General features: G+C 40.1%; 1 protein-coding gene across 3 annotated transcripts; it reads left to right on the plus strand.

The window, feature by feature from the left end:
• The first annotated feature begins 811 nt into the window (after positions 1–811).
• LOC131989553 (zinc finger protein 638-like) lies at positions 812–22,359 on the plus strand. Of its 3 annotated transcripts, none has more exons than XM_059354806.1 (16): positions 812–1,071; positions 2,152–2,388; positions 8,566–10,751; positions 11,543–11,604; positions 11,740–11,934; positions 12,149–12,957; positions 13,440–13,669; positions 13,883–14,017; positions 14,833–14,931; positions 15,233–15,270; positions 16,022–16,462; positions 17,024–18,695; positions 19,178–19,327; positions 19,946–20,047; positions 20,163–20,268; positions 21,636–22,359. In XM_059354806.1, the coding sequence occupies exons 3-16, from the start codon at positions 8,946–8,948 to the stop codon at positions 22,115–22,117; spliced, it is 6,327 nt and encodes a 2,108-aa protein (XP_059210789.1). In that variant the 5' UTR covers positions 812–1,071; positions 2,152–2,388; positions 8,566–8,945; the 3' UTR covers positions 22,118–22,359. The 3 variants fall into 3 exon arrangements, with proteins under 3 accessions (XP_059210789.1, XP_059210787.1, XP_059210788.1); XM_059354804.1 differs by having other exon boundaries at positions 2,155–2,388; XM_059354805.1 differs by having other exon boundaries at positions 2,155–2,388; positions 8,571–10,751.
• The last annotated feature ends 1,679 nt before the right edge of the window (positions 22,360–24,038 follow it).

The following is a 24,038-nucleotide window of genomic DNA, read 5'->3' on the forward strand; positions in this document are numbered from 1 at the left end:
AAATCTTAAAGGTGAAATCAACAGTGCTAATATCTTTTTATCGTAATATTAGAAAAAGTTGCACCGTATTTATTACGGTAAAGTTCTGGTAACCACAGCTGCTGGTTTTTACCATAAAAACAACAGTTTTTTTTACAGTGTATACCAAAACATTAGAGGTGGGGGAACAATAATGAATACGAATAAGAAAATAGTTTTACATTGATGAATAATTTTATATATATATATATATATATATATATATATATATATATATATAATTATTCATTATTATTCATTATTATTATTCATATATATATATATATATATATATGCATAAAATTAATAAATAAAGTAGAAATAAACCCATTATTCCTCTCCTTAAAAAAATAATTTTAGTATTAAATAGTTTTAACACTTTTTTTGTTTTACATTGATAAATAATATCTATATAAATAATAGATAAATAGATAGATACAATAATGTATAATTTACTATATAGAATCAGCAGGTTCACAATGAAGGGGCTGAATCTTTATTTATTTATTTATTTATTCATAAGTTCACAATGAAAAGGGGCTAAATCTTATTTATTTATTTATTAATTCATTTATAATTTCACAAAGAAAATGGGCTGAATCTTTATTTATTTATTTATTCATAAGTTCACAATGAAAAGGGGCTGAATCTTATTTATTTATTTATTAATTCATTTATAATTTCACAAAGAAAATGGGCTGAATCTTTATTTATTTTTTTAAATGTATTTTTCTCTCTTTTTCTTTTTTTTTTTCTTTATTTTATTCTTTTTTATATACATTTTTTAATTAATGGGCTGAACCTGATTGATTTGTTTACGCTGATGTGACGTCACTCGTCGCTTGCCTGTGATTGGCCGGGGCCGCCGTTGTCCTGGTGATGATTGATGACCTTTAAAGCACTGTGACAGTCGGAGCTTTTACTGTGAAGAGTCGCAGCTGAAGCCGGAACTCCGCGACCCCACAGAGTCCAGATGGACGGTTTCCTTCCTGCGGAGAGTCTCAAGTCGGTCCGGAACCAAAGATCAGGAGATAAACTCACTCACAACACAAGGTAAGACACAAAAAACACTCAGAAAACTCCCCAGAAACTGTCTTTACTCGGTGTCTGTCGGCCGGAAACACGCTTCAAAGCTTCAAAACCTCGAGACGAACCTGAAACCAGAGCGGCTGGCTCCAGGTCCCAGGTTTGAGTCCGTTAGTCGGTGTTTCACCTCCGTGTTGGTCCTGAACTAAAGTAAAACTGTTTAACTTCAGGGTCAGAAGGCTTTTATTTAAACTTTTCCCTTGGTTTTTTAGTTAATGATCATGTGACGCAGCTGGAAACGAGGTGAAACACTTTCTGTTCCCAAAAAGGTTCCAAACACTGACGTCACGAACAGGAAACGACCTGTTAGAGATACTTAATGCTTAAAATACCGATTAGTATTTAGTTTTATTTGTCAAATAACTAAAGTTTTTTTCCCTTAATTATGACGATAGTCCACTTTTTTCTTTTCTTTTTTTTTCATACTGTTTTTTCCTGATTTATTATTTTATAAATATATATATATATATATATATATATATATTATAGACATATATTTTATTTTTATATATATTTTAGACATATATTTTATTTTTATTTTGCAGATATTGTTTTTAAAAATACGGATAATAAACAGAAAATAGTTTTTTCACTTAATTATGACAGTAGTCCACTTTTTATTTAATTTATTTTTTTACTGCTTTTTTCCTGATTTATTATTTTATATATATATTTTATTTTATGGATAATTTATTTAAAAAAAATACTGATAATAAACAGTAAGTATCCGTATTTAATTTTTTTTTTTTTTTTTGTCGAATAACTAAAGTTTTTTCCCTGAAGTATGACATAGTCCACTTTTTTCTTTTCCTTTTTTTTTTTTTTTTTACAGTTTTTCCTGATTTATTATATATATTTATAATAAATCAGGAAAAGCAGTTTATTTTTATATATATATATATATATATATATATATATATATAAATATATTATTTATTGTATATAAGTGTGGGGAAACCATGACATTTTAATCTGGATGCATTATGGTATTTATGGTAATATTGTAATGGGCACATTCCGCTTATCTGGGCTGGGTCACGGGGTCAGCAGGATAAGCAAGGTATTCCAGACGTCCCTCTTCCCAGTATCCTGTTCCAGCTCTTCCTGAGACATTCCCAGGCCAGCCGAGATATCTATCTTCCCCAGGGCCTCCTACCAGTTGGACGTGCATCTCTACTGGGAGGAGCCCAGGAGGATCCTGATTGGATGCCTGAACCACCGCAGCTGGCTCCTTTCAACTGAAGAAGCAGCATTCCTACCCCGAGCTACCTCTGGAATAATAAGGTAATAAATAACAAGATGACTAGGATATCCAAGGACTGTACGATTATGGCCAAAATGATAATCACGATTATTAATCAGGATTATTCATCATATTAGGGGAAACATCTGTATTTTTATTGCACTACTTTTAAATAAACAATAGGAACAGTTTTTAGTGTCTGGTGCTTGTTGTAAACAAACAGAGATCGCTAAGCTAACACCTCCTGCAGCAGCAGCACATACACACTGTACTGCTACAGAGCTAACTGTTAGCCTGTTAGCACATACACACTGTACTGCTACAGAGCTAACTGTTAGCCTGTTAGCACATACACACTGTACTGCTACAGAGCTAACTGTTAGCCTGTTAGCACATACACACTGTACTGCTACAGAGCTAACTGTTAGCCTGTTAGCACATACACACTGTACTGATACAGAGCTAACTGTTAGCCTGTTAGCACATACACACACTGTACTGCTACAGAGCTAACTGTTAGCCTGTTAGCACATCCACACTATACTGCTACAGAGCTAACTGTTAGCCTGTTAGCACATACACACTGTACTGCTACAGAGCTAACTGTTAGCCTGTTAGCACATACACACTGTACTGCTACAGAGCTAACTGTTAGCCTGTTAGCACATACACACTGTACTGATACAGAGCTAACTGTTAGCCTGTTAGCACATACACACACTGTACTGCTACAGAGCTAACTGTTAGCCTGTTAGCACATCCACACTATACTGCTACAGAGCTAACTGTTAGCCTGTTAGCACATACACACTGTACTGCTACAGAGCTAACTGTTAGCCTGTTAGCACATACACACTGTACTGCTACAGAGCTAACTGTTAGCCTGTTAGCAATTTGCAGACTGGACGCTAAGGGGTTAACATCCCCTCCAGCTCTGCAGCTGGGAGAGACTGCTGCAGGAGGACTGTGCCGCTTCGACTTGGTCTTACTCTTCCTAACGAGCCTCTGGCCCCCACGGCTCGTTAAGATGAGCTGCAGGCCCCTGCGCTGGTCGCTTTTTTGAAAAATCGTCTCTAAGGGGGTCTGAAAAGTCGCTAAATATAGCAACAAAGTCACTAAGTTGCCAACACTGCTTCACCGGCTTTTACAAATGGCGCGTGTTGTTGTGGCGTCCAGTACTACGCCACATCCTGCTTAGCGCTCGCTGGTTATTTATTCAGGCAGCTAGATGAAACCTTAACTATGTGTTCGCCCCCTGGTGGTTGGTGGACTACTGGTGTAGAAAGTCCTTGATTAGATATGCAGGAGAGACATATTTTAAATCCAATACACTTTATTTATAGAGCACAATTTTATCAAACACAAGGTTTCCAAAGTGCTGCACAAACAATAAATAGATAACACAAGACAAAGAGATGTAGTAAACAATAGAACAGTAAAAATGCAATAAGATTAAAAAAAATCAATCAGGTTAATTTAATCGTGGCGGTGATTAACATTGGATTAATTGTGCAGCTCTAGGATATCCCCCCACTCTCAGGTCTGCCCTCCAACACACCCAGCCCACTGACCCTTACTTATCTCCACACCTCCCTCTACCCACAGAGACTGGAAAAATAATGTATTAGAGCTGGTTTCTGACTCGCTGCAGCAAAATGAAATAGCTCACAAACTGTCAACAATACACCCATCAGCCACTTTATTATGTAAGCACTTGCATTTATATGTATGAAAAGGGCTATATAAACAAAGTTTGATTGATTGATGTCCACCTGTTCAACTGCTGACGAGCTGCTGCAGTTCGAACCGAACATCAGAATGGAGGGAAAAAAGACAACCACCTCTTAGGCCCCGTTCACACGAGGACGGTCTCAACAGAAGACGCAAAAGTGGCGTCACTTTTTATTCCGCGTTTAGACGAGTGTTTTCAGGAGGAAATCTGCTGCATACGGTGACGCAAAAGTGTGTGAAATGTGATTGTATGCAGCCAGGCGGCATCACTTAAAGCCATAAGAGCATCTTTGGGCATGCAGAAGTTTTCACGCCACACATTTTCATCAGCTACTCCTTCCACAAAGTTCTCCACCATCACTAGATCTCCCAGGTCTCGTTCACAGCCGTCTGGCTCCTCCCACCAATTGCTGCATCCAGAATGTGATGGAGGTAATTCCAGATCCTTCTCTGTTCACTAATACTATCTGTACATATCCTGGACATTTGGTGGAAAGACTCCTGTAAGTTTATTAGAGCTGCCAGAGCAGCTTGAAGGTCCCACCATGGAAATAATCCCACGTTTCTTTATTTCCTGTACTGGAGCATGTATGTGACGTAAACACATACGTTACGTGAGCAGATCAGATCAGAGTTTTGTGTCTTGTCAGTGTAGACGACACGCTACGGAGGAGAGGATTACACTTTTACACTTTGGAGGGTGGTTTCAGATTTTTGGTTTTTACCCGCGAGCGTCCTCGTGTAAACGGGGCCTAAGAGCAGCTATTCTCAACCTTGGGGTCCCGACCCCAATTGGGGTCGCGAGATGATTTCTGGGGGTCGCCAAATCGTTTTGGAAGTCGGCTCTGTCTCCACTGTGTTAAAGTGTTTATGTGTTAATGTGTTTTAGTCATTTCAGGTCTTTTTGTTAGTGATTTTGTGTCTTTTTTCGGTCATTTTGTTGGGTTTCTGTTTGTCATTTTGGTAATTTTGTGTTGTTTTTTTTGTCATTTTGTGTCTTTTTTGGTAATTTTGTGTCTTTTTTTGGTAATTTTGTGTCTTTTATTGATAATTTTGTGGTCAATTTGTGTCTTTTTTGGCATTTTGTGTCTTTTTGGTCATATTGTGTCTTTTTTTTAGTCATTTTGTGGTCAATTTGAGTCATTTTTTCACTTAATTTTATGCTATTTTTTGGTCATTTTGTGTCATTTTTGATCATTTTGTGTCTTTTTTGGCATTTTGTGTCTTTTTTGGTCAATTTGTATCTTGTTGTGGTCATTTTTTGTCATTTTGTGGTCAATTTGAGTCCTTTTTCGCTTAATTTTATGCAATTTTTTGGGTAATTTTGTGTCTTTCTGACAAATCCCAAAGTATCAAGTTATTACTTTCCAAGGAGTCTCTGGCTTGAAGCTGACTTTTACACACTCAGGAGGTCAGAATGGACCTTTAAACTGATAGCAAAGGATTAAAAGTAACAATAGAATATAAAAACATATATAAATGCACAGATAGAGAGATGTTTTAGTTGTTATCTGCTTCATTATTTGTCCAAAATTCGTCGTATCAACTGAGTTTGTCTGATCTGAACTGTGAGATTGTGTTCAGTGAGACAACATGATGTTAGATTGGGGGTCGAGACTCAAAAAGGTTGAGAACTACTGTCTTAGTGGATGGTCCAGAGTCCAACATTTAATCATTTAATGTGTCGGTACTGTTGAGTACACCAGTTGTACTCCTCCGAGTTGTTGATGGAGCAGAGAGAGCAGACGAGGAGACGGTGGAAGAGTCAAATGAAAACACTTTATTCTTCCTTCAAGCGCAGTTCATGAAGTGCGGAGCTCAGTTCAATACATACATCAACCAGTACATAAGAAAAGGCTGCTCGATGTCTAGTGCTGTGTGTTTTTATAACAAACTCCACTAAGTCTCCTCCTTCCCTGCAAGGTTACTGTCCTTGACCCTGTGTGTGTGTTTACCTCCATATTAGGCCGTAACCAACTGTCTCTTTTTGTCTGTTTCTCTTCTCTGGGTATCGCCTCATTCTCTCGGGGGGGTTTCCTGTTGAGCCCCCCCCCCCCGGGTGTACATAGTGTTAACAAACTATGTGTCTGTCTGCACGTGTTTCAACATATGGGATGTGTCATGAGTTTATTCTTCAACACTTATTTCTTAATACTTCTTTTATTCACTCAAGCTTATGTTACCTTTAATGCTGTTTGGTTAATGCTGCCTCTTTAATGCTTCTGATTATTTTCTTATAGTAGCTTATTTACAATCCCACAGTACCACTCAAGGTGGCAAAACTTAGTCAAATATTATTACCTTTTGCCACCTTCAGTGGTATCGGTGTTATAAAAATGAGTAAACCTGGAGTTTTCCAATGTTTTAATCATATGAAGCCAATGTGTCCCTGCCAGCTGTATGTTCCAGTGTTTCTGCTGAGGCTGGCAGCTTCAGACCAGGTTCAGACCAGGTTCAGACCAGGGTCGGCTGTATGTACGGAGAGGGGGAGTCCATGACATAGACATGTTCCCCTCACTACAGATTAGGAAACTGGGAAAGACAGCATCTGTGTTAATGAGGTTATCTAGAGTCACGTTAGAAACGACCCACTGTAGGATGCATGTAAACCAACTGTCTGCTCTTTTTCTCTGTAACCTTACTTGCTGTGTTGCTGGTTAAACGCTCCTTCTTGGACAAGAATATTAAATTCACCTTAACTTTGATACTCTGAATCCAATCGTCTTTAAAACCGTGTACATCTGGAAAGTGCAGCTGTGCAGCTGCAGGCCTGGCCTGTACTAATTACTAATTCTTGCTTCTGCAAAGGCAGTGATGTTACATGTTGCAGTATATTTACACAGCAAGAAGAGCAGACGGACACTAAATTACTTAAAAAAGACACAAAATGACCCAAAAAATACACAAAATTATTTTTTAAAAAACCAAAATTACTGTAAAAAAGACACAATTACGAAAAAAAGACACATTACTAAAAAAAGACAAATTTACCAAAAAAGACACAAAATGACTAAAAAATGACCCAAAAAAGACACAAAATTACTGTAAAAAAGACACAATTACCAAAAAAAGACACAAAATTACCAAAAAAGACAAAATTACCAAAAAAGACACAAAATTACATTCCATAACATTTCCACTTCTTGCGGTAACAACAACACGGCAGATAATAAACGGTCCAGTAGCAGCTGCTTTTCTTTTTGTTAATGTCGTCATAGAAACAAGTGAAACAAAGCTCCAGCTGGAGCAATAAAGGGACCTTCCACAAACATTCATATAAAACTCACATATAACTTTCATATCAAGGTGGGGGCCACAAAATATCGTCACGAGGGCCACAATTGGCCGGCAGGCCGCCAGTTTGAGACCCATGTTCTAGACAATTCAACCATGTGTTGACCCAGATGTTTAATCAAACGCCGTCTTTCATAAACTTTCTTGTTTGTAGCGAAGAGGAAAACCTCTCGCCCATCTCTGACCCTGCAGATGTCTTGAGTACTCTCTTCTCTACCAAGTTTGGCCCTTCCATGAACTATTCATCTTACAACAGAGAAGTCTTCGGACACATAGAAGGCTGGCAAATGTTCAATTATTTATTAAGTCCAATTTGTCCATCCTACAGATCATTTAACATGTCAAATCATACAGGAGACATTTAAGCATGTTAATGACACACAATGCTCCTAAATCTCCTAAACATAGACATCTGAACCACATAACTAAATCATCCTATGTGACTATGTTACACAACGCAACACTTTATGTAAACACTCCCGTATATTGTAATTTTTATAACACATTTGTTACCTAAGTCATATATCCAATCCATATATCCAGGCTAACTTTAAGTGAAACTAAAGCATTTTGGCAAGATGTAACTTGTGTTGTAGTGGAAATTGGAGATAAATCAGCAAGCTATGCAGTATTATGCTTACAAGTGCGTTAACTTGGTAACACATGGCTAACATTATCTTACAAACAGCCAACTTGTCCTGTCTGGTGGAAATGAGGTGCTAAAAATATAATTAGAAATGTATAAATCTAATGTTTTCAGCTTTACAAAGCCAAACGCTCTTGCACGTCAACAAGCCTTTCTCTTTCTAACCTGGCACCAGTAGATGACATATAATATCCTTTGAATTGGCTTTTCCAACACAAACAAACACCTTTTGAAGAGAAATTCAAGTTTGCAGAAGGTCCTTTGTTCTGACCGCTACACCTCAGCCCCCTTTCGTAGGTAATGTTACAGAAGAGTTGACAAAAGGTGAACAGATGTGCGGTTTCTATATATGTCACACTACAATGCGCAAGTAGCCAAGCCTTTTTTGGGGGGCTTTTTGGCAATGTGCCGTCTGCTGGTGCCAGGGATAGGAATTGAACAAATGAGATTGTGTCTCTTCTGGATGTTTCCTGTAAACAGCATTGACCTTGTTTTCTCTTTTTATCTATGCTTTGTTGCCTTTTCCTCTTCTTTACTTTCTTGCTAGTGAAGACCTGGAAGAGAAGTAGATGAAATAATTGGGTCTGACAGCACCAGAGTGGACAACTTAACACAAGACCTTCCAGATGATGGATCCAAGTAACTGAATTGGAGACCTATACAATAACCCCTTCCTTTGTTTAGTTTTTTTAATTTTTCAGCTTTGCATTGCTATCGGAGTGTTCCCCTTCTGTCCCACGGCCCTAAATGAGCCCCTAACTGGAGGGCTCCCAGTTTGCTCCTGGATGTCTCCTTGTGGCTGGCTCAACTGAATGTCGTCTAGCGCTGATGCAGATAAGCAATGTCCCTGACAGCCAGTTCTGACAAACCCTTCCCTCTACTGCTGTGGCCATCAATCTCCTTAACTTTCTGAAGACTGTAAACACCATGTCCGATACACTGTACGATCCCTTTGCCTATGAGAACGAAAGTTCGACCCAGGAGCAGTATGTACTCTCCAGTAAACCAATGGAGAGGGACTCTCAAAGTGCATCCACTCAACTTGGGCCTGGGTCCAGTTTCAGCTCTTCTGGGACTTCTTCTGCAACTCCTGCCAACTCTGGGGGGAAGCTTACATCTCTGCCTCCTCAGTCGATGAACTACAGGCCTGAACAGAGTAGGGCTATAAAAGACGAGAACATAGAGAGGTCTCTAGACATGCACTCCATTCCAGGGTTAGGTGATATTGACTGTATAGCACCAGACCAACCTGCAGCCCCTACAGAATCCAGTCAACCCAAGAGCACCACTCACTCTACATCTGACATCCTTCTGCACTTTGGAATTGACGATGAGGACTTGGACCGTCTTATTTTGTACCCTGAAGACCAGTTCACCTCTGCTAACCTGCCATTCATCTTGCAAGAAATCCGCATTGAGAAGACAAAGAGAGCTGCATCAGCAGTTCAGTCTGTGCCTTGTGCTGAACCCCAACCCACCAGAAGTATGAGTGGAATGGACAGTCAGAATTTGAGTAGTTCTGTAGGGGCAGGGAAATCAATTCTTCCTGCTGCTGACTTCCCCAACGTCACTGCTGCCATGCCACCAATCCCAATCCAGATGCTGCCACCTTTCAATAGGCAGCCTCTGGCAAAGGTGTCTCCAGTCTCCAAGGAACTGCCAACCATGTTGCAGGACTATACATCAGCCACACTGAGTTTAAATAGTTCTGGAGGAGCAGGGAAATCAGTTCCCCCTGCCTCTGACTTCCCCAACATCACTGATGCCATGCAACCAATCCCAATCCAGACGCTGCTACCTTCCGAGAGGCAGCCTCTTGCAAAGTTGTCTCCTGTCTCCAAGGAACTGCCTACAGCGGCCATGTTGCAGGACTATCCACCGGCCACATCAAGTTTGAGTAGTTCTGCAGGGATGTGCCAGAAGGAATTGCCATCGGTTGTTCTCCAGCCGAGTAAAGTGACTGACTATGGACATACTAGCAAATATAGTAAAGGGGTTGGGGATGAGATTGCAAAAACCAGTAGCAATAGAGCTGACAGTGGTGGGAGTGGAAGTATGTTGCCTATGCACACCCCAAATAGCAGCAGACGCAGTCGAGAATCACTGCAAAAAAATGTAAGAGAGCTAAAAAGAATTGTCTTGGGTTTGTCCCATGCCCAGACGATGAGCTCTGTGGCTCCTTCAAGCAATGCTCGGACCACACAATTACAGATGCAACCAAAGCAAACTCCCCAGTCAATCCCCAGCTCCATATCCCTGCCAAAGAAAGACACCCAAGTTCTCAAATCTGAACCCCCAAAACCTGTGTTTTTAAAACAAGCAGAGGTAGGTTGCCAGGCAACGTTGAAGACCGAGCCACTTCCCGCTGTGTACCCTTGTGTGGTTGCCAGTCAACCTGGCTTAGTTATTGTTGACAAAAATGTCGCTAGTGGCCCAAAGGATCACAGTGAAACGAAAGGACAAGGTTTAACTGCTGAGCAGATTATAAAGACGGAGAAGCAGCCAGTCTTACAGACGGGACAAAGCATTTGTCCTTCAGCTTCCCCTGCCACTGACTTTCCCAACATCACTGATGCTGTACAACCAATCCCAATCCAGACCACTTCCAAGAGGCAGCCTCCATTCTCCAAGGATCTTCCAGTTGCACTCAAGTTGCAGGACTATGCATCAGTCATGCTGAGACAATTTCCACATACCTGTTCTCTGTGTAATATAGAGTGCATTGATAATAAGGTGAGTGGAAGTCAGCATTCTGTTATCTCTACTGTTAGGAGATGGTCGGAAATGTTTGTTCGTTTGGAAATCTAAAGTGTTTGTTCTTTTTTTATTGTAAAATACCATTTGTTTTTTTTATTTTGTGGAGAAGCACTGACTGGTTGGATCCTGACAAACCCAAACAATAGCAGGGAAAGAGAGTGACTGCCTGGAGTCTGGAAAGAAGTGAGGGAGAGTGAGTGGGAAGAGGTAGGGAGACCTTGGTATTGTATACCCTGTTGGTAAACTGGCATTATTGGCAACTAGAAAGCATTAATGCCGATGAGTCAATTGTATACTTTTACTGAATGTCGGTGGATAAAGATCGATCGATTATTGCATGCCTATTGCTTTTGTGTCCCACAAAGAAATACCATTTACTACTACAAATAAAGCCAGAGTCACCACCATCATACTTCACAAACCATCCAGTCAGCAATGACCTTTTTGACTGTCCAACCTTTTGGGGCACTGCATTTCACTTTGAAGACGACAACAAACCTCCTGATACCATTGAAGAAGCCGAGATCACACTTTCAAGAACCAAAGAAGACATCTTTATTTTTTTAATGGCACACCTCTGTTTGAATTGGACACTTGGACTTCAGCAGAACAACAATAACAAACTTTGAAGATCAAACTTTTTCTTAAGGCTGCTGTAATGTTCAATAAAAGACATTTGTTTTCATTGTTTCATTGTTTTCATTGATGATTAGGCTTATCTAAATGTTCTCAGTTTTTTCTTCTGTTTTTTCTTTCTTCTCTATTAGGAATGGGTCTCCCACCTGAACACCACCCTTCACCTTCAGAATTGCAAACTCCTGCAAAAAGAGTTAGTCCTTTTTCATTTTACCTTGACCTATACAGATAATCATGGCCTTTTTCTGAACATTCTTGGATAATGCCAACCAGGGAAACGCTATTTCTTATGGTTCATTATGCTTTTCTCGTCCATTGCACTCTTCAGTGCTACAGGTAAAGATCCCAAGCCCTCACCCTCAGCCTCTTTACAGACTCCCCAGCATCGTCACCAGAAAGTCAGACATGGAAGCCGCTCGCGTTCCCGCTCTGCTAGCCCACGTCGCCACCATGCCTCGGGGGGTAGAAGAGAGAAACGAAGTGGCCGATCGCGTTTGCCGCCCACCTCCAGATGCAAACGCAGGTCTGTGAGATGCAAATTGAAGTATTGAAATGGAAATAAACGATAACATGGTTGAACGACCAGAAATTAAAATAACCAAGTGTGCACAAACTTTTAAATATGCATCAACATTTAACCTCTTTGGATTCTTCAGTTGTGAGTTGAGAAATCTAGACTTGGTGTGAATTGTTTATTTTTGTAGAGTTACATTAGATTTCACCTGTTCTTTCATCAGGTCCCGGTCTTCTTCCAGTTCCTCAGGGTCATGTTCAAGTAGTCCCAAGAGGCTATCATCGTGTAGGGGGAGAGGCGGGAATTGGTATTCACCAAAGTTTAGAGGCTTTAGACCATTATCTCCATGGTGGAGCCGTGAGAGAGGGTCGCAATCAAGGAGGAGTGACAAGAGACAATCCTCACCAAGGACGAGTGAGGAAAGGCAATCCTCGCCAAGGAGGAGTGACAAGAGACGATCCTCGCCAAGGAGAAGTGAGGAGAGAAAATCCTCGCCAAGGAGAAGTGACAAGAGACGATCCTCGCCAAGGAAGAGTGAGGAGAGACGATCCTCACCAAGGAGGAGTGAGGAAAGACGATCCTCGCCAAGGAGGAGTGACAAGAGAGGATCTTCGCCAAGGAGGAGTGAGGAGAGACGATCCTCGCCAAGGAGGAGTGAGGAAAGACAATCCTCACCAAGGAGGAGTGAGGAGAGACGATCCTCACCAAGAAGAAGTGACAAGAGACAATCCTCGCCAAGGAGGAGTGAGGAGAGACGATCCTCGCCAAGGAGGAGTGACAAGAGAGGATTCTCGCCAAGAAGAAGTGAGGAAAGACGATCCTCGCCAAGGAGGAGTGACAAGAGACGATCCTCGCCAAGGAGGAGTGAGGAGAGACGATCCTCGCCAAGGAGGAGTGAGGAGAGACGATCCTCACCAAGGAGGAGTGAGGAGAGACGATCCTCGCCAAGGAGGAGTGAGGAGAGACAGTCGCTTCAAAAAAAGATGTCAAAGACTGCTGAGAGCTTGGCTAATAAATTACTGGAAGCATCAGGTTTGAGAAAATGCAATCATTTTAAGGACTTGCGACTATACAGATTTACCTCTTTACTGAACTGTACTGGCGTCTATTAGGTTTATGCACAAGTAAATGCCAGCAATGCAAACCTTTTATTAATTGTCGTTTTATATATAATGTAAAATCAATTTGAAACATGCGCTTAATCTCTTTCTTGCTTTTCGAGAGTTCAATGAGTAAAACAATACCACTCTCAAATCCACCTACCAGCACTTCTTTAGGAGTTAGATTTTGAACGCAGCTATTAAAGACTACACCAGTTATCTTTAAAAAGTGTACTGTGTGTAATTTTTCTCCACTTTTCAGAGGTACATGTGTTAATCTTGACACCACGTAAACAACATTTGACATAGAAAATATGCCAATAGCTATACATTTCTTCATTTTGCAATGGAGACTATATTACCACCAAATTGCTGTGATTTCATCTGAAACCCTTCATGTCTTTTCCCCTCTAGCTGTCAAGTCTCTATCAACACAGTCTGAATTGCAGGCTGTTGCTAAAATGCTGGCTCCTGCCATACTGGTCGAGCTTACAAACATGGAGTCCTCACCATCATCACCCTCGTCTACTGCTTCATCCTCATCCTTCCCCTCTGCAGCAAAAAAGAAGAAGTTTACTAAAAAGCTATCTCAAGCAAAGCCCAGCGTGCAGGCGAGCGAGGCAAGTCCCTCTGCAAAGGCTAAGGTTTGTATTGTTTTATAGAACACTTTGATCAAAGACATAATCCTTAAACTAGAGACCATCTTGCAATGCAGTCATAACACCAGGGGGGAACGATAGCCAAGATTGAGACACTTTAAACAGGTGCATTTTTCATTGCATCAGCCAGTTTCAGTAGTTTCTTCATGACACTGTATTTGGTCTAAATCTGCATCTACATCTTCTCTCTTTTCTCAGTGTTGTAAATCCTCACCTCCAACCATGGTGAAGCTACGAGGGATTCATAGTTCTGTCACTCGCAAAGATGTGCTGGCGGCTGTGGAGAACTATGGAAAAACCAAGTCATGTCTACTGTTTCATCCCACACATATGGTAAGAACACAGAGAGCGATGTGTCGTTGCTACCCAAGCATATGTTTGATCAATATTTGCCACGTCATGGTATGCAAAATATAGTGCTGCTATCTAAGTTTACCCTTGACAATCTGTTGATTTTAATTTCCCATTGGGTATAATGTGGAATTTCAAATTTCTCGTCAACACTAACAAGTGGATCAAACCCCAAAACCATCAGGCCCAGAAATCTGTATCCATTCTTGGTTAAAAGCAGATGTAACTTACACAAACTCACTACATTCTTACCAGTCCATCATTAGTGTTTTAATTAAATTGCCTGCCTCACACCATTAATTACCCCTTTTCGACCAAAGCGGTTCCAGGGCTGGTGCCCAATCTTGAACCAGTTAGTTGCTTTTCCACTGCCAAAGAACTGTCTCTCTGCAGGAAAACTGCTTCCAGAGCAGCACAAAATCTTTGCTGGCAGCTGGGGGCGGGGTTACCGTGACCGGGAAGACCAAAGACTAAAACGTGTATCATTCATTTGAACTGCAATGTGATTGATACCGGCTAGTGCTAGCGAGCTAACGCTAGCGAAGTCCGCGTTGGTCGAAAAGGGCTAAATGTGAGCTTTTGGCCATCAAAATACAATCTAACAAGTGCCAATTGCTACACTTCCTCTCATTCAGTTTAAAAAAATAAACTCCTGGAAACACTGTTGAGATCAAATATTTGGTCAGTAAAGACATGTAGTGCTGAGCTTTTAATGTTTGGTGTGTGAATGTAGTGAGTAGATATTCTGAAACGATTGTAAAAAAACATGTTTGTTATTTGTTTGTGTTCACATGTAGGCAATCGTGTGTTTCGAAAAAGAAGAAGACGCAAAGAAATTGAAGAGTGTAAACAGCTTTAACGTGAAAGACACAACAATCACTGTTGTCAAAGAAGAGGTATGGCTGTTTTTGTTTTGCTTTTCTATCCATGAAAAAATGTATGAAAACAGGAAGCAGCTGTGTCTTGTTATGTTTACAGGATAAAAGGGCAGGTTGTGGTCACATAAAAGTTCATAAGGTTATGTGAACACATTGGTGTTTTGTATTCTGTGTCTAAAGCACCTAAATTATGTCCATAATTCATCTTACAGAATAAACAATAACATCATTAGAAACTGTATCTGCTGTTGTGCGATCACCCTACAACTATATTGTTGGATTCATTTTCAACAACAAATGTTTGTTTGTTTGTGTACAGGATACTGTTTCCCAGGAGCAAAAGAAACCACTTCAGAAGTAAGAAATGTTTCATGCACACCTTTTCTTAACAGTGATGATCTTGTTTTTGTCAATATATTCTTGCAAAGATTTAGTTGTTGACTAAATTTGTGCCATCAGTGCCAAAACAATTTTTAGTATGTTAATGTGTGTGGACAGTAGGGCTGTCACGATACAAACATTTTCAACTCAGGAAAATATTCGATACTCGATACCATTTTCGATACCACAAGGATAAAAACAAAGACCCCAAAATTTAACAGAAATATTTTTATTGTCAAGAAAAATGCAACATGTAAAAATGAACAGAACCACAGGTTAAATATTTATCATAAAAAACAGTTCTGCAAAAAGAAACTGGAACTATGATAACAAGCTTCAGGTCTGAGGTAGTGCAAAAAATAAATAAATACAATAAACAATAACAATTAGAACAATATTAACATTCGATACTTTTTAAAATGAGTATCGTATCCGGATACAACGTTTTAGTATCAATACTTTTTTGAGTATCGATACTTTTGACCAAAAAAAGACATTAAATGACCAAAAAGACTAAAGCACACGAACACGTGAACACTTTAACACAGTGGAGACAGAGCTGACTTCCAAAATGATTTGGTGACCCCCAGAAATCATCTCACGACCCCAATTTGGGTCGGGACCCCCAGGTTGAGAACAGCTGCTTTAGTGAATAACATGTACAACCATTCAGACTGTAACAAGACTTTCCATTCATCCATTTATACCTGCTTAACCCATGTAACAGTGTCTCCACACCTAAGGCCACCACCACCACCACCACCACAGGGAATTATATATTTCCTCAATGCAACATGAATCTGCCTAAAAAGACTCCATGTTTATCATCTGGGGCCCAACAAGCTGCAATAAGCCAACTTACCAATCAAAAAGGTGCAGCTAAAGGCTCTGGAGGGGAAAATGGCCCAACCAAGCAGATGACATCTGAAAACAAGGTGCAGGAAGTGGAACCAGAAGTCACAGCAAAGGTTATTGAAAAAACAACTGTGGCAGATTTTGAACCTAAGCTTCAGGCAGAACTCGCCAAAGCCAACAACGCCGAAGACGCTGAACAAATGGAGACTGGGGAAGAGGGTGTTGAAGTGTCGGAGCCCATGGAAGATGGAGATTTTGTTAAAGGCCAAGAAAAAAAAACATCTTCAGGCCTTGTACCAGAAAATTCATGCAGGTTTGTATAATTTGATGTATTTTTAAATTAAGTTCAGTAGTAGTCGTGAAATAAAGATCGGTGTGATGACCATTAAAAGATTTTCATTCAACTCACTAACATATATTTGGTATTATGTAATGTTATTTTGTGTTCTTTTTTGGTAATATTGTGTCTTTTTTTGGTAATTTTGTATCTTTTTTTGGGTCATTTTGTGTCTTTTTTTTCTAATTTTGTCTTTTTTTTGTAATTTTGTGTCTTTTCTTGGTAATTTTGTGTCTTTTTCAGTCATTTTGTGTCTTTTTTGGTTATTTTTGTCTTTTAAGTAACATAGTTTTTTATTGTCATTCTGTGTCTTTTTTTTAGTAATTTTGTGTCTTTTGTTGGTCATTTTGATACTGCCTCCAGCGGCCCCCAGGTAATTTGAGTTTGAGACCCCTGGTATAAAGCAAGACATAACTAACAATTAACTCAGGGACAATAGATAAGACCTTGTTTTTGTTATTTCTTTAACAAAACTCTATTCAGCAGAACAACACTGATAACAGTTGGGACTGACAATGCTTTTGTTTGTGATTTTAGTTTGAAGAGCCTAAAACAGCGTCTACAAGATTCTAGTGAGATCACAATAAACCTTGAACCGAACACCATCAGTGTCAAAGCCGAGCCTCCAGCTGTGAAAAGTCAAACCCAGCCTCCTCCTTCTGAACTATCGGAGAGTAGATCACAACCTTCTCTGCTAACCAGTGGGCCAGGGGAATCCACCATCTCTGAGCCCATCACAGCAGGACCAAGTGGCAAAGCAACAAAAGAGGATGGTGAGGAACCAGGAACTGAGACCGCCATGGATTCCACTGAGGCAAATGAAGAGGTAGAGAAAGCAGAAGTAAAGGTGGAAAAGGCGGCACTAACAACTTCCATCTCCAGTGCTGATGTGACTTCTACCTCTGCAGTCAGCAATAAAAACAAAGTCCCAGTTCTGACCAGTCCTGCCCGCTCAGCCACCATCAATATCACAGCTAAGCCTGCAGCTGTTGAATGTCAAAACCAGCCTTCTCCTTCTGAACGGCTGGATAATAGGTCACAGCCTTCTCTGCAAACCAGTGGTCCAGTCGATTTCACCATTTCTGAGCCAATCACAGCAGGACCAAGTGCTGCCGTGGCAAGTGACGAACCAGTGGAAGAGGATAAAGACGTGGCAATGAAGGAGGATGGTGAGAAACCAGGAGTCGCCATGGATTCCACTGATAGTCCTGATGTAGAGAAAGCAGAAGTAAAGGTAGAAAAGGCGGCACTAACAACTTCCATCTCCAGTGCTGATGTGACTTCCACCATTTCTGAGCCCATCACAGCAGGACCAAGTGACGAACTAGTGGAAGAGGATAAAGACTGTCTTATTGATGAGCAAAATGTCAACATGAAGGACTTTGTCACTAATAGCTCCTCCTCATCGAAGGAGTCATCCAGAGAAAGAGGAGAGAGGCAAAGCTCGGCTGTCTCGTCCACTGGAACTGGATGCTCAACAAGGTCTTCAAAGAACTCAAAGAGCTCATCCAAGTTTGCCAAAGGCTCTTCAAGCTCTTTGAAGTCCAACTGCGAGTCACCAGAAGCTTTTGATTCAACAGTCCATCTCCCTCAACAGGGACACGGGTTGAAACCAGACTGTGTGGAAGGAAAAACCGTAAGTGACGAACCGACCGTGATGACGAGATCGACCAGAGCGAAAAGGGAAAGAATAACTAAACAAGACGCTTCAAATGAGAAATCGAACACGGTGGGCATGTCAACAAGAAGGAGCACTCGTGTTGGAGAGCCACAGGAACAAAACGCGGAAAAAACACCAAAGAAAGCGGAGAAAACCCCTCCAAAAGGAGGCGCACCACTGAAGAAGAGTGACAGTGTTTTGAGAGAGAAAAGTAAGCAGGATGATGTTCTGGACTCTCTGAAGGACGGGCTTGCTCGGGATGATCGGCCCACTAAAGGGAGGAAAGGAAAAAGAGGAAGACCAAAGAAAGCCGTTAAAATAACTAACATTGACCAAGATGCATCAGAAAAATTGGCTGATGAAGAAGAGGCAACATGTCAGATGGCTGACTCTGTGGAGGATGACTCGGTTGGTAATCAGTCTGAGGAGAACAAATCTAAAAACAACGACCAGCAAGCTAAGAAAAGTGGATCTGACACGGTGCCGCCCAAAAAGGTAGAGAAGGAAGAGCCTGACGCCCAGGTGGACGTGGAGATAACAGAGCTGCAGGTAGGGCTGGGCGACATGGCCCGAAAACATTATCAATATGTTGTGTCTTCCTCTCACAATTTTGTCATTTTTAGTAATTTTGTATCTGTTTTTTTTAGTAATTTTGTATCTTTTTTTTTTTAGTAATTTTGTGTATTTTTTTCGGTCATTTTGTGTGTTTTTTGTCATTTTGTGTCTTTTTGGGTCATTATGTGTCTTTTTTTAGTAATTTTGTGTCATTTTTGTCATTTTGTGTCTTTTTTGGGTCATTTTGTGTCTTTTTTGTAACTTTGTGTCTTTTTGTAATTTTGTGTCTTTTTTTTTTAGTAATTTTGTGTCTTTTTTTGGTCATTTTGTGTGGGTTTTTTGTGTCTTTTTTTAATAATTTTATGTGTTTGTTTTTTCGTTCATTTTGTGTCTTTTGTTGTCTTTTTGTCTCTTTTTTTATTAATTTTTTGGTCTTTTTTTGTCATTTTGTAATTTTTTTTTTTTGGAATTTTGAGGATGACTTGGTTGGTAATCAGTCTGAGGAGAACAAATCTAAAAACAACGACCAGCAAGCAAAGAAAAGTGGATCTGTCACGGTGCCGCCCAAAAAGGTAGAGAAGGAAGAGCCTGACGCCCAGGTGGACGTGGAGATAACAGAGCTGCAGGTAGGGCTGGGCGACATGGGCCTAAAACATTATCAAATATGTTGTGTCTTCTTCTCACAATTTTGTGTCTTTTTTAGTAATTTTGTGTCTTTTTTAGTAATTTTGAATCTATTTTTTTTTTGTAATTTTGTGTGTTTTTTGAGTCATTTTGTGTGTTTTTTGTGTGTCTTTTTAAAATAATTTTATGTGTTTGTTTTTTCGTTCATTTTGTGGGTTTTTTTGTCATTTTGTGTCTATTTTTTTGTAATTTTGTGTCTTTTTTGTAATTTTGTGTCTTTTTTGGGTCATTTTGTGTCTTTTTTTTAGGAATTTTGTGTCTTTTGTAACTTTGTGTCTTTTTGTAATTTTGTGTCTTGATTTTAGTCATTTTGTGTCTTTTTGGCCATTTTGTCTTTTTTTGTTGTCTTTTTGTCTCTTTTTTTAGTCATTTTGTGTCTTTTTTGTCACTTTGTCTTTTTTTTTGGAATTTTGTGTCTTTTTTTTTGTCATTTTGTGTCTTTTTCTAATAATTTTGTGTCTTTTTTAGTAATTTTGTTTATTTTTGGTCATTTTGTGTCTTTTTCTAATAATTTTGTCGTTTTTAGTAATTTTGTGTATTACGATATGGCACACCCCTAGCTGCAGGCATGCGATAATCTGGATACATCTGTGGAAAAAGAGGATGAGAAGACTCAGGAAAGCCTGCTGGAGACTCTCCCACCAGGCCAGCCAAACACAGAGGTAAAGGGATTTAAAGATTTAAACACATAAAGTGAACTTTCTTTCATGGGAAAATTACGGGTAAACACTATATAAAACACAAGAATTGCATAAGACCTCTTGTGTCTTATTTTAGACTTGGGTGACGCTGGATGAAGCTGGTGACGAGGAAGAGAAGCCACAAGAAGAGCAAACTGCAAAAACCCAAACATCTGGCAAACGTAGACATGATGATGACACAGGTATATTTACATACACCTAAAAAAGAGCTATTCATTATCTTTCTATTCTACTAATGGAGTGATTTCACACCAATGTACTCACAGCAGACATTTAGGAATAGCACAGGTGGTAAAAAGATCCTGCACCAAGAGTATGATGGAGATCTAGCAAAGACCTCATCTCCAAACTATGATGCCAGGTTGGCCGCGCTACGAAGGGTGTCAAGAATATATAAACATTTTTATATCAAAACAACAAAATGCGCCAACTACCCTGCTAAAAAGGCGAAATGACCAAAGAAAGACACAAAATTACTTAAAAAAGACACAAAATGACAGAAAAAAAAACTAAATTACTGAAAAAAAGACACAAAGTCCTTTTCTGCTTTTAGAAACATTAACACACTGTAAAGAAAGGTGCTTAGTCTAAAGAGCCTCCGGCCCCCGCGGCTCCTTAAGAAGAGCCTCCGGCCCCCCGCAGCTCCTTAAGAAGAGCCTACGGTCCCCGCGGCTCCTTAAGAAGAGCCTACGGTCCCCGCGGCTCCTTAAGAAGAGCCTACGGTCCCCGCGGCTCCTTAAGAAGAGCCTCCGGCCCCCCGCGGCTCCTTAAGAAGAGCCTCCGTCCCCCGCGGCTCCTTAAGAAGAGCCTCCGGCCCCCGCGGCTCGTGAAGAAGAGCCTCCGGCCCCCGCGGCTCCTTAAGAAGAGCCTACGGTCCCCGCGGCTCCTTAAGAAGAGCCTCCGGCCCCCCGCGGCTCCTTAAGAAGAGCCTCCGGCCCCCCGCGGCTCCTTAAGAAGAGTAAGAACGAGTCTCCAAATGTCTCCAATAACACCAGAAAAAGTTGGTGGATTTGTCTCTAGTCGCTTTCTTGAAAAATAGTCTCTCAGGGGGTCTGAAAAGTCGCTAAATATAGCAACAAAGTCGCTAAGTTGGCAACACTGTAGAGTACTATGTCACTTCCTGCTTCGTGTTCTATCCAATCAGTAACCAGGCTGTTTTCAGGGGAGAAAACAGACCCTGCTCTTCTACAGGGACGAAAAAAGTCCAGACAAAAGACCGCTAGGACGGCTCATATTCAGATTAGGGGCGTTTCGGAGAGTGAGACCGCCTCATTCTGGGTGTTGGACTGTAGCACATTCTTCACTTAATTTGCACTAAGTTGAATATAGTATATTATATAATGTTAAATGTCTTTTTCTTAGATGTTTATTTTTAATCTTTATCTTAAAGGGAAATAATTTTGTGTGAAAATGTTGTGGTCGGCTGTAACAAAGACACTTCCCCGCTGTGGGATTAATCAGGTCAGATCTAATCTAAATCTGGTGGAAACAGCCTTCGTGGCCCCCACCTCGATGTTTCTCTGTTATAATGTTTCTGCTGTTTCCTCAGTCGAGCGTCCCAAGCGTCTCCGTCCAGACTCGAGGCTGCAGCTCTACGACGCCTCGGGGAGAAAGTTTCACGACAACGAGGTCGCCGATCCCAACAAGTGGGGTGAAATCGCCATGATGAGACCCGGGTGGGCCCCTCACCACAGCCCGTACGTCAACATGAACACGTGGACGGCCACAGAAACCAAGTCCCAGTCCAAGCTGGTCACCTGCTTCGCTGTGGAAAACCCCCACAAGTCAGCCGTCTTCTCCGACGTGCGGGTCACCATTTACGACCACATCGAGGGCCCGTGGGCGGAGCTAGAGGAGATCAATAAAGAGCGAGGGCCCCGACTGATGGCCTACCTGGTGGGGCCCCCGCAGGTGATCCGCGTCCCGCCCCCCAGAGGGTACTATTACCAGTCAACGCCCCCCGAGCCCTTCCATAAGAGAAGACGAGTTAGAAAAAGAGGCAAAAACATTTCAGTCTTCACCACTTTTTAGCCTCGAAGGTTCAAATAGTTCTGCACTAACTGATGAATCACGTTTTTATTTTTTTTATCACAACTGTTTTATTATTTCTGGTCATTTACTGAACTATGAAAGTCAATGCAAACCACAGATAGAATGTTATGGATATTTCTATAATTCACTGTTTGTTTTTGTATAATGCCATTTTATTATTCTTTAATTTCACATCCTGACAAACATCTGTTTTTGTGTTATACAGTCATGGAAAAATGATTAGACCTCCTTGTTTTCTTTAGTTTCTTGTTCATTTTAACGTCTGGTTCAACTAAAGGTTCATTTGTTTGGACAAATATAATGATAACAAGAATATCTGATAAGAGTTTAATTTAAGAGCTGATATCTAGACATTTAACATGGTTTTATTCATCATGATGTTGATTATGATCAATAAAACCATGTTAAATGTCTAGATATCAGCTCTCTCATCTCTATTATCTCTTATCAGCTATTTTTGTTGTCATCATTCACACAAAATGACCAAAAAAGATGTAAAATGACTAAAAAAATATGTAAAAATGACTAAAAAAGACACAAAATGACCAAAAAAATATGTAAAAATTATCAAAATGACCCAAAATTATTGAAATGGAAACAAAATGACCGAAAAGACACAAAATGACCAACAAAAAACAAAAACTGACCAAAGAATCTGAGGTAAATGTTCCCCAGCAGAGTTGGAGCTGATATCTACACATTTAACATTAACATTGTGTGTCTTTTTTACTCATTTTTAACAACAAAAATATCTGATAAGATTAATTTAAGAGCTGATATCGAGACATTTAACATGGTTTTATTCATAATAACCAAAATCATGATGAATAAAACCACATTAAATGTCTAGATATCATCTCTTAAATTAATCTTATCAGATATTCTTGTTGTTATTATTATATTTGTCCAAACAAATGAACCTTTAGTTGAACCAGACATTAAAATGAACAAGAAACTGAAGAAAACAAGGAGGTCTAATCATTTTTTCTATGACTGTATTTGGAGAAAATCACAGTTTTTGACACATGAATTTTATATTCTATATAGTTTCGTGGTGACATCATGAAACTTATCTGACACAGTTATTGAACTTATTAAATCACAAAGTAGGGAATGTAATAATGTTTTTCCTGCCTTTTCATATCTTCATTTGTAATAAACCAAGCAAGAGAAGCAGTTTGTTGTTTCACTTCACAGCTTCCAGTTTACATGTGGATAATATTTGTATCTCTGTCTTGTTTTCTGTGCTGATGTTGTGATGCTGAGCTCTCAGGTTGGGTTGTTGTGGCCAGAAACACAGAAACAGTGTTGACTTTAGAGGACACACTGTTCTGTCTTTGGTAACAAAGTTGTGATTATCAGCAGGAACGCCAAGGACACGACTAGAGATAAGACGAGCTGCTGCAGGGAGGAAACACTGAAATATGAGCCGCCAGAAACTGGATTACAATGATTTATATTGGAATTTTAATTGCTTACCTTGAATAATTGCATTAAAAAACTGAATTTGAATCACATCATACAGGGAGCTGGAATAAAACTGGAGAGTTACAGCTAGTCGTCAAATGTCTGGACACATTAAAATGAATCATAAAAAAGGTTTATTTTGTTTTATTTGCACAGTTAGAATGACGTAACATGAGAAAGATACCAAAGTTCAGGGAGCGGCAGAAAGCCCAGACGGGCTGATTTAAAGCCTCCACCTACAATTTCATAATTATAAGAAAGTAATAACGTGATAATAGAAAAAACATAATGTATATATGGAGATTTGTTGAAGACTGGAAGACAAATGGAATAAGAAATACAGCAAGACCCCCAGAGTGCTTCCAGAGAATATCACCAGGGGCCTGCTTTTCCCTCTGGGGGGTTTTATGGGTTTTTATGTGTGTTTTTTATA

This window comes from Centropristis striata, chromosome 17 (genome assembly GCF_030273125.1).
Source record: "Centropristis striata isolate RG_2023a ecotype Rhode Island chromosome 17, C.striata_1.0, whole genome shotgun sequence".
NCBI classification, from domain to species: Eukaryota; Metazoa; Chordata; class Actinopteri; order Perciformes; family Serranidae; genus Centropristis; species Centropristis striata.

Bases quoted from the DNA above. Each gene is read 5' to 3' on its own strand.
- LOC131989553 (XM_059354806.1), top strand. From the start codon at position 8,946: ATGTCCGATACACTGTACGATCCCTTTGCCTATGAGAACGAAAGTTCG. The intron at 18,696-19,177 runs GTAGGGCTGGGC...TGGAATTTTGAG, and splicing joins TGGAGATAACAGAGCTGCAG to GATGACTTGGTTGGTAATCA. The intron at 20,269-21,635 runs GTATATTTACAT...CTGTTTCCTCAG, and splicing joins TAGACATGATGATGACACAG to TCGAGCGTCCCAAGCGTCTC.